Source organism: Caenorhabditis briggsae (assembly GCF_000004555.2).
Source record: "Caenorhabditis briggsae complete genome, chrIV, whole genome shotgun sequence".
Taxonomy (NCBI): domain Eukaryota; kingdom Metazoa; phylum Nematoda; class Chromadorea; order Rhabditida; family Rhabditidae; genus Caenorhabditis; species Caenorhabditis briggsae.
The window spans coordinates 13150775-13161786 of NC_013487.2; the positions used below are offsets into that span (position 1 = coordinate 13150775).

The 11012-nt window shown below is 34.1% G+C and overlaps 1 protein-coding gene across 1 annotated transcript; it reads right to left on the minus strand.

The window, feature by feature from the left end:
* Positions 1–94: 94 nt before the first annotated feature.
* Cbr-srt-24 lies at positions 95–2276 on the minus strand (the record flags this gene model as incomplete). Its single annotated transcript, XM_045236103.1, has 6 exons — positions 95–288; positions 331–460; positions 524–670; positions 713–942; positions 1971–2019; positions 2109–2276. 6 exons carry the CDS (start codon positions 2274–2276, stop codon positions 95–97), a joined length of 918 nt encoding a protein of 305 aa, XP_045094340.1.
* Positions 2277–11012: the final 8736 nt, after the last annotated feature.

Consider the following 11012-nt stretch of genomic DNA (forward strand, 5'->3'; position numbering starts at 1 on the left):
TGGTTTTCAACTTTTGTGATTTTTCATTTATTTGTGTCAAATAAAGTATTAATATTTGGGCACATGTGTATTTTTTTTCAAAATTTCACAAAAATTAGAAAACCGCTGTTCCTGAGCTTGTTGGTCCCTTGGTCGTTCCCTTAGTGCCAACACTAAACGATAACCGATGAATCTTTTCCTGATAAGTCCCAATTTTGTGCTTATTCCGGAAAGATTTTGGTAAGAAGAGATCAAGAACTCCCCGACGGACGGATCGGTTCATAGTGATATAGATTAGGCACACAGAGCCTGCAAATTTTTGCTAGTTATCAGTGGAGCGGGGTTTCTTACCATGCGACCATTGCCAAGCGATTTGTCCGATTATAATGGTAATTGGGGCTGGAGTGAAGTATTGCATGTAGACGTAAATGTAGGCAGCGACAGCGTTAAAGGAGCAGATCAGGACGGATTGGAAGAATACCTAAATTGAAATACGGTAAATGGACCCAGGGACTTTGATATTCTTAATTAGATGACTAATTACCTGTCTCTGAGTTTTGGTCATTGATTCTGACTTGATAAACCTGCTCTTTGCAAATAAGATCACACAGAGGTAGGTGTAGATCAAAGTGGTTGCTCCCGAAACGATACAATTGTTTATAGCATGTTGAAGATTGACGTAGTCGGTAGCCTAAAAGTTTTCCCTTTTTAATAGATCCAGATGTCCTCTTACCAGTCTCCCATTTGGAAGTAACGGATTGAAAAACCAACTCATTAGGTTCGAATTGAAAGAGGCGGTTTTTGTGAAAAATATGGCGTAAAGAGTATAAAGAACAGGGACTAGAAGCGTCGGATAGATTTTCCATCCAAGGAAGATTTTTCGAATTTTCAGATTTTGGTTCACATCGCAACATCGGTTGATACCTAAGAGAATACATGTGGCACACGAACCCATCCAGCATCCTACAAAAATGACTGAATCAGGTTATAAGATTACGGTACCCCTACCACATCCAAGTGCTCCCATCGAAAATATGAATACGGGGTAGGAGCACAATGTGGCTCCTTGAATTCCTAAGAAGCCAGTGGCGATGGAATTGACAAAAATGCAGCAGACATCGAGAATGCCGAGCCAAACCATGATTTTGTAGCAGGATGATTTCATGAGGTCAGATTTACAGATAACGATTAGACAAGGGATGTAAATGGCCTGAAAATGATTAGGGTCATTGAGACGCCTGTAATAGAAGACTTTTTATTTTGGAACTTTTTCAACAAGCAGCTTTCAAAATTGTTGAATTTTTGAAAAAAAAATCTGTTTCAGTTCGTAATTTCGTGAATATACATTTTAGCATTAGCATTAGGCTCAAACAAACTATTCGGATTTGGTTTTTCTGATAGTGAGAACATTTGATTGCCACCAGTTTGATTTACGTATAACATATGACCGTGGGACCCCAAACATTTTATCAGTTGACATATTTTTGATGTCCAGCACAAGAATAGAAATAATTGAACTCAATAGAGATAATTGAACTTGACGGTTGGGATGGACATCTATCAGAGGAAATACGGTATGGGATGATTTTTTCCACCACCAACTCTTGACTGTTACATTTTCAAAAACTTTCTGTTTCAATGAATGTTTGTAAACTTATGAATCGATATTTCAGCATTATGCTCATTGGTTTTGTTGTTTTTTGTTGTTTTTGTTGTTTTTTGTTGTTTCCGAACAACCTGCTTTGCCGTAAAACCTATGATAGTAGGAGCCTCTAACGTGAAACTTGAAAGGTGGTGGGACATGAAAAAATAATTTAATCAAAGTTTTGTTCATATGAGCCCGTCGGGGACTTGAACTTGTGGGTCTAACGGTGCCGCGTCGCTTCCAGCTGAGCTATGTGCTGCGCTTTCGTGCTGCGCTTCCGACCGATATCATATCATATCATATGCAAAGCGGCACGATAGCTAAGTGAAAACTAATAACTACACACCGTCAGGTAAACCGTAACTCCGAAAAAAGGCAAATCTTAAAAAGTTTCTCTGTTTTAAGGAATTTTTGTAAATATGAGAATCGGAAAAGTTATATTTCCACCATAGTTGTGAAAACTTTATTAGTTATGATCTCTTACCATCAGAACAACTCCGACTGTCAGAAAATAAGAACCAAGCCATGGCCGAGGAACTCCCAATGCGAATCCATCGATTCCGGTACAATTATAAAACCATTCGTTCAAATGGAATCCGTGTCGAATCACATAATTATAGCTTTGGTCGATATCACTACCGATAAACTCCATCTTAGAATGAATGTGCACAAGGTAAGACGATTCCGCTTTTAAACCCACTACGATAATCCGTCGGAGACAATTGCTTCATTATTTTTTGAAAGATTTTAGGATTTTTGGTCAGGTGCTAAAATATCGTATATGACGTTGCGAGAGGATTATAGTGGATTTGAGGTGAAAAAGAATGATCAGTTTTGGGAAGAAAGAAAGATGTTTGTGTTTTTGAATTTTTGAATTTCCAAACTTCAAGATCCACCGAGCATTGAACATTTTGAGAAAAGAAAGGTTCAATAAGTATTGATTTGGATTTTTGAGGATATTAAAATTTCCTTTGTACAAAATCCGTTTAAATTGCAAGATACCGTAAGACCTGTATTAGAAGGGTGGTTCCTTCTATTGTTCCAAAGTATCTCCGGAAAAAATAAAAATAAGCAACGAAAATTGATGAAAAGTTGTTTTATAGTTTCCGGTTTCATAGATTTTGCAGAGGGCCAGCTAGTTTACAGCTGTCCCTCTGTTTAGTGTGGTCAGCGCGGGAAAATTCGAAAAAACCATTTTGATTTTTGAATTGAAAGTTATCTCAAGTAAAAATTTTTTAATCGGAACCAATTTTTCTGTATCCTGAATCTTTCGATTTATGATAAAAACCAAAGAATACATGTGGCACACGAGCACATGCAACATCCTTAACGGACAAAATATCAAAATCAGGTAATTAGATTACGGTACCTACCACATCCAAGTGCTGACATCGAGAAAACGAATATTGGTTACATAGGTGCACAAAGTGGCTCCTTAGATCCCTAGGAATCCAGTGGCGGTGGAATTGACAAAATGCAGCAGAGTAGCTACTCTTACTTTGCAAAGAAATATCAAATTTTATGCATTCTGTTGTATTCTTCTGAAACAGAAAAAATTGTAAAAATTTTCTCCTGTTTCATGGAATTTCTATTTCGGAAATTGTTTTTATTATCATATTAGAATCAACTTGAGAGCACTCCCCAAACCATTTGTAGTCACTCATTCTTCTCTTTTTCCTATTCTCAGAAAAAACCACAATTTTCAGACAAATTTCCAGTAACACAACGAAGTGATGTATCGGTTCTTTGAATATATATTTTCAGGAAGAAAAACGTGTGTGTCTTCTGCGCAGACAGAGCAATTATTCTAAATATGTCATCGGCAGGAGACAAAAAAATGAAGGAGAAAAATGGAAATTCTGAGTTCCTCTCACGTCTTCTGGATTTTTTGTTCATTTTTGAATTTTTTTCGGATTTTGTAATAGTATATTAGGCTCCATTAGGACAGTCGACTACTGAAAGTGATTTTAACTGAAATTTTTTCAGAAAACATTGAAACAGAACTTTTTCGAAGCGAAGAATTCTGGATTTTCTAAATTTGTGAACTTAAAGGAGGCCAGACACCAAAAAAAAAGTTTTACTGATATTTTGCATAGAGAACCCCCATGAGGAGTTGAACTCATGCAGGACAGCTCAGGGGTACAGCGCCGCTACCGGCTGAGCTACGGGGCCGCGAAAGCGCCTGTCGACCGATGGCATACAAAAGCGCGGTGCGATTTCGTTTCTCAAACTGTCCCCCAAAATTTTTGCTGTCTGGCCTCCTTCAATACTGACGTTACAATTCCCGTATTATAATAACTTCAGATTAAAAGGGAAATTTCGAAATTCCCATGTTTTCAAATTTCGGTCGTTCTTTAATCGTATATTAGGCACCGGGAGAACAGCAGATCACTGGAAAATGATTTTATTAAAAAAAATTTTCAGTGAACATTGAAACAGGGATTTTCGGAAGGCAAGACCTCCGGATTTTCTGAAAATCTGAAATTTAGAAAATCTCAGAATCTCAGGATCTCAGAATCTCAGAATCTCAGAATCTCAGAATATCAGAATCTCAGAATCTCAGAATCTCAGAATCTCAGAATCTCAGATTGATTGATTGAAGTATGTAGCATTTACAACTTATCAATTAAGTTTTTCAAAAAGTTCTTAAAATCGAAATTCTAGCTTTTGAATTCACAGACTTCCCCAAGTCTTAAATTTTTTCTAAAAATATTTTTCCTCTTTTTCTCCAATTTTTTCTCCAGAATATTCCATCATAGAATATAATGTGTCTGTGTGAAAAAGGAGAACGAATTCAATCGAGTGTAAGAAATTCCCGTCCACTTTTTTCTTCTCCAAAAAAGAAGGCGTTCAGCACATCTAGATATATGAAGGGATCCACGTGGAACGTCCGAACAATTTCAGCTTTTTTTAGTCAAGAAGAAAAAGAAGAAGGGGGAATAAAAAACACAATTTAAGAAAAAGAAGACGGGCGTTTCTTTTTTCCTCTTTCTCCTTTTTTTTCGTCCCGTATTTTTTCTCGCCTTTTCATAATCGCAAATCTAGTTTTTTTTGTGTTGCTCTCCCCTATTCCATTGTACCTTCTAGTTGTCTTGTCTGAATTTTTTCTCAAGATTCTTCTTTCTTCTTCCTCCAAAAGTGTCTTCTCAGGATAAACAGGAAACAATTTGGACCCAGATTCCACACCAAAAATTGCATTGTTTCACGCCCATTTTCACAATGTTTTCATGATGGTCTCTGTTTTTGGGCTTTTCGGTGTTTTGTGTGTAAAACAGACCTAGATTGAAAAGTTTACATTAATATACTTTTTTGAAAATTCCTAGTTTTTAGCTGTTACCGTAAACACTCTAATAGAACGCACCCAATCCGTCAACTTTGAACTCATATCTCCATTCCTGTTAAAGATATCAAAAAGCTGTCAACTGACAGATTATTTATCAAAATATCAGCGACATTTTATCAGTGGACCACTTCTTCATACCTCTCATAGAAAATGAGATACATGGCTCGAATTTGACAGTTTGGGTGACATTCTATTAGAGTGTTTACGGTATCTGAAAGACACGCTTTTACTGTTTTTAGTACAAAAAAGGGCCAAAAGGGGTGTCTTTTAAAAATCGGCAAATATCTGAAAAACTAGGACATTTCCGAAATTCTGTGAATGCAAAATTTTCAATCGTGGGTCGTTTTACACTCTCCATGATTTTCAAAGTGATAGGAAACTTCATAGTCAAGCTCCAGACTCCTGAAAATGGTGGAAATGGCCGAAAATCTACTGAAAAGTACGTTTTTGTACATCTTTTTAGTACTGTATATTGGGTAATCTTCTTCATATTTGAAAATCACAATTTTGAAGTTTTTTCTTTGCGAAAAACCCATTCTATAATATTTTTGGTTTTTTTCACTTTGAATATAGAAACTGCATAAAAATTCATATTAAACATTTACTCTTTTTCTAAGAATATGAATATTTAAATAGATACTTTTTGGATACATTTCATACTTTTTCTTGGTATTCTGACTCTCTGATTTATGCATTTGTGCTTTAAAAAGTTGGAAAAATCTTTCAAATTCTCAAAAAATGTTATATTCAATCAAAATAGAAGTTCATCATTTTAGAATTTTCAAACAATTTTTAAAGATAATTTTTTGCCCAACTCAATATTTACATTTCTCTGATATAGAAAAGTTTTTTGAAACAATAAATTTTTAGAATTTATTTTTGCTAAAATTATAGTAAGACGTACTGAAAATCCCAATGAAAAAGGGTACAGGACTATTGCAAAAATTGTGATATTTTAGAGGCAGCGATCCAGAAGTTAGACAAATCAATTCATATATTTTTCGAAGTATAAAACAATTTTTTTGAAACATTGAATTTATAAATTTTTTTTCTCGTTAGAATCATAACAAAACTGTCGAAATTTGAAATTCGGCTGTTTTTTACACCAAAAAAAAACTTATCTGTGTCAGAAAAACAATATATTCAAAAGTATATTTTTTATTTTTTGTATATCCAAAGGTATATTTGAATTGAATGAAATTTTGAAATACTTTTTCCTGAGTGGATCATGAACATAATGTTTTTGAAAACTAGTTTAAAGGGGGACTCCGACCAAAAATTTTTATTGCATTAAAATGTGTTAAAAGTTATCTATTTTCCGAATATTATTGCGAAAAAATTCAAAAAAAAAATCCGAAATTCCCAAAAAACGCCGTTGAAAAGGAAGAAAATTCAAAAAAAGGTGCCGCCGGGGGAAGAGGATTTTCAGTGAGAAACCTAGGCCACGGCAGCGGGCGCCTTTCCTATGTGGCAAATTTTCCGGATTTTTTTCTCAATTTCATGTCAGGCAGGTAAAAAACGTTAAAAACCACTGTCGGCGACTTGAAAAAAAGGCTGTCAGGTGCCGTGGCCTAGGTTTCTCACTGAAAATCCTCGTCCCCCGGCGGCACCTTTTTTTGAATTTTCTTCCTTTTCAACGCCGTTTTTCGGGTATTTCGGATTTTTTCGGAATTTTTTTGCAATAATATTTGAAAAATAGATAAATTTTAACACATTTTGATGCAATAAAAATTTCTGGTCGGAGTCCCCCTTTAAGAAAATATAATTTTTCGGAAGCAGTGAGTATTTTTATTCCAGCGAAAATTCGCAAAAAGTTATCCTGTTTCTCAATTTTCAGATAATCAATTGTCGAATGTCCTAGGGGTTTACCTGACATTTTATATTCATTCTTTCAGGATTCTTAAAAATGTAAAGACGTTTGGAGATTTAATTCTAAAAAACTATTTAAAACTGGAAAAGCCCATTTCTAATTTTATAAATTTTCTCTCTCATTCCCTTCATTTTGATGATCAGACATATTCCCTGATTCGTTTTATATAATTTCAGACTTCTAGATTTATTCTTTAAGTCATCACCGGATTATCGTGTTTCCCCTTTTTTTCTACGAAATTTCATTCAGATTTCGTGCCAATTCAGGCTGATATGAGCATTAAAACGGAAATTAGATGCTGCAAATTTTAGCACGAGACTCTTTTTATTTCTGATTCTTCATCTGATGACGTTGGAGATCAGAAGCTATTTCTGAATATTGGAAACTAGAAAGGAATGAACTTTTTGCAAAGAAAAAAGAAACGAAATTGAATGGAAATAAGCTTTTGCAGTAAAATTGTATAATTAAGTTTTTGTCTGAAAACTTAAATATAGGATATTCCCGTATTGTCTAATTCAAAAAAAGTGAAAAACATATAAAAAATTATGTACAGTTTCTAAAAATGTTCTTATCGTTGAATGGAAATTTGGAATATTCCAAGAGTAGCATTAAAACTTTCCAAAAATTTCTAAATACTGAAAATTATTTTTCTGTTTCAACGGAGTTTTGAAAATTTGTGAATTGAGATTTTCAACATTATGAAATGGTGAAAGCAAATTTTCAAATGATTATTCAACATTCACTCTGAGAATGTTTAAATTTGATTTATTCGGTTTAGAAGACAACTATGTTTTTTAGTTAAATCTCTGAAATTTTTAATATATTTGTTTATAACATGCTCTAATATTGAAAATCTCCTTTCACAAATTTATGAAATTTTTTTTGAAACAGAAAAAATTAGAATTTCGAAAACTATTTTTTACACTGATCTTTCACTTTTACACTTATATTCCTTCAGTTTTTTCCTGTTTTCTTGCTCACATAGTCCATTAGGTTCTATTATCAGTGATCATTTTTTCCGAAAAAAAATTCTTAACAGTTGTCTTTTATACACTTTTCAATAGGTATTTTATCTCTCTGCCACCCTCTCTTTTTTCACAAAATTTGAACATCCTAGGAGTTCTTTAATATTGAATTCCAACCTAATGAACTTTGATTTTTCTGGGAAGTATTTATTTCTTCTCTCCCTCTTTTATAAATTCCCGCCAGAAAGGAGGCAACTTTTTTCCCTTTCTCCGTTTTTCATAATATTCTGAAATAGAAGAAAAAAGTCATATGGTGGATCTATGCCAACTGACACCACCACGCCCAAAAAATTCTCTTTCACTCATTCTAAACTTTTTTTGGCTCTAAAAAAGTTGACCTTTTTCTTCTCGCTCATTTCTGCTCTCATAATTCCTTTTAAATCCATCGTGTGAGTGAATGAAGAGAGAAGAAGAAGAAAGAGAAAGTTTCATTCCGGACTTTTTTATTTCCTTCTCGAGAAATTTCCTTTCTGATTCTATATTTATGGATTTTGAATTCAAATATCATTGATAAAATTTTCGGTTTCAAAAATTTTTCAAATAATTTGAAACGGCAATTTTTTTTTCGATTGTTTTTGGAAAAAATGCGCGATAAGGACATTTCAATTCCACAGTTTTGGTAGTTTTCAAAGTGTTGAATATACAAACCTTTGTAAGAAAGTCAAGAAATTCTAGATTCAGGGAAACTTGAACATGTTTTGCATAATGGGCCGGCCCGGGCAGATGGCGGGCCGGCGGATAACTTGTCCCTAGTACGAGATATTCCAACAGATTTGGTACCGATTGACAGATCTCGACAGGACCCATCGCGCCTATATTAATCAAGCTTGATTCCATTTCGATAACATGCCGCAACCTGGGCTTGAATGACAATTTTCGACCAACTTGGCAAAAACTTTTGTCAGTCAAACACATTTTTCGACATGTTTTTGGACCGGAATCCGGCTCAAAAGATATAGACGTGATGGGCCCTGTCGAGATCTATCATTTGCTATCAAAACCGTCTGAATATAGTGTTTTTGAGACAAGTTATCAGCTGGACCGCCTGCAACTATGATTTTTTGAAACAGCGAAAATTTTTCAAAAAAATAGAAAAGTGAAAAATGTTTTTTTTAAACTTATCGTACTGTCCAAATATTGAAGAAGTACGAAATATTAAAGAAGAAGAATAGTAAATTTTCAAGTTCAAAATTTTCCAAAAAAATTGAAACGGTATTTTAAAGATGGCCAAATTAAAAGTTTTTAGTTCAACAGATTTTGAAATTTTTTCTTGAATTTCTAAACCTACAAAATTTTGAAGATAATAAATTTCAAATCCGCCACTTAAGATATCAACAAAAGTATGTTTTGTGCAAGAAGTTTTATAATAAATTTTAATTTTTTATAATTTTTTAAATGGAAAATTGGAAATAAATTGTATTTTACTGATTTATAATATTTTCTCACTATCAGATCAAAATATTTGAAAAATCCTAAATCTCTAAATCAGGAATTACATTACCGGTCAATAGAATATACAAAAACATATTTTTCAGCTGATTGTCGGCAGTTTTGACCATTTCCAGGAGTCTGCAGCTCGGCTCCCAAGTTTTCGATCACTTTGAAAAATTCGGAGAGTTTGAAAAAGACCTAAATTGAAAAATTTACGGCCACATAATTTTTGGAAAATCTTAGTTTTTCAGCTATTGGTCGATTTTTGAAAGACGCACATTTTGGGCCATTTTTGTAGCTGCAGACTCCAGAAAGTTGTTAAAATGACCGAAACTTTACTGAGAAATACGTATTTGTATCTTTCATTGACAGGCACTGTGATTCCTAATTTAGAGATTAAACAGTTTTTGAACACTTTAATTTGGTAGTGTGGATTATACGAAAAATTAGGAATACCAGTTTTTCACTGTTTCGAAGAATGTATAGAAATGCTTAAAAAAGAAATTGATTCGTTTTGTTACAAAAACAATCGGATAAATGAATCAACAAACTCGAATTCTCTCTCTCTCTCTCTCTCTCTCTCTCTCTCTCTCTCTCTCTCTCTCTCTCTCTCTCTCTCTCTCTCTCTCTCTCTCTCTCTCTCTCTCTCTCTCTCTCGCTCTCGCTCTCCATTTCTCTGATTATTCATCATCAATTAATCATCCATCATCCCTTCATCCCCATCCTCAAACTCATTTCGAATTAGTTCACTTCTTCAATATTTTTATCCGAACATCCGCTTCGTCACAATATCAGAACATCCGGTTTTTTTTCTGGGATAATCTTTCTTTTCTTTTTTCCAGTGACACTTGTGTATATTTTTCTCTTTATATTTTCAAAAAATCGAAAATCATATTAGTTAGGTTACATATCTTTTTCTTTGAATCGAAACCTTTAGATTTTTGGGGGAAATTGGATTTTTTTTTTGAAATTGTATTTAGCTTTTTTTCTTTTTGTCCCTCAAATGAACTCTATTTTATTAGGTTCTCTGTGAATGTGAAGAGAATTTTGCATAGAGAAAAATTGCGTTTTTCGAGCGGAACATTTTTGAACGGCTCATTTTAGTCGGAAAATAGATACTATTTTAATCAGCTTATCAATTGAAAGTTATGAAAAAAATTCTAATTTTCGAAATCTATGAAACAGAAAAAATTCGCAAAAAAAAAATCTATTTTTTTTCAAATTTTTCTAGTCATTGCTTTTCAGAATATACAGAGAATCCAGACAGCGAGACACTCTCGTTTCTCTGCACTCCCCTTCACTTTCTCTCTCTCTCTCTCTCTCTCTCTCTCTCTCTCTCTCTCCCTCTCTCTCTCTCTCTCTCTCTCTCTCTCTCTCCCTCTCTCTCTCTCTCTCTCTCTCTCTCTCTCTCTCTCTCTCTCTCCAGACAAGCTTCACTAATCATAAATCGTCAGCTGGACCATATCTCTCAAAGTGTTTGAACATGCGGAAATTCAAAACCTCAAACATGCCCTCCTCTTTTCCTTATCATATCTCTTGTCATCATATCAGTCAATCATTCACACACGTTTTTCAACTTCTCCCCGGACCCATTTTCTTTTTCTCTAATCACCTAGACGCAGACTCAGCGACAAAATCTTCCAAAGTGCCGATTATTACGTTAAAACTTGTCACTTTGTCTTTCGAGCTTCAAACACTCATTCATCATTTTAAAGGGAC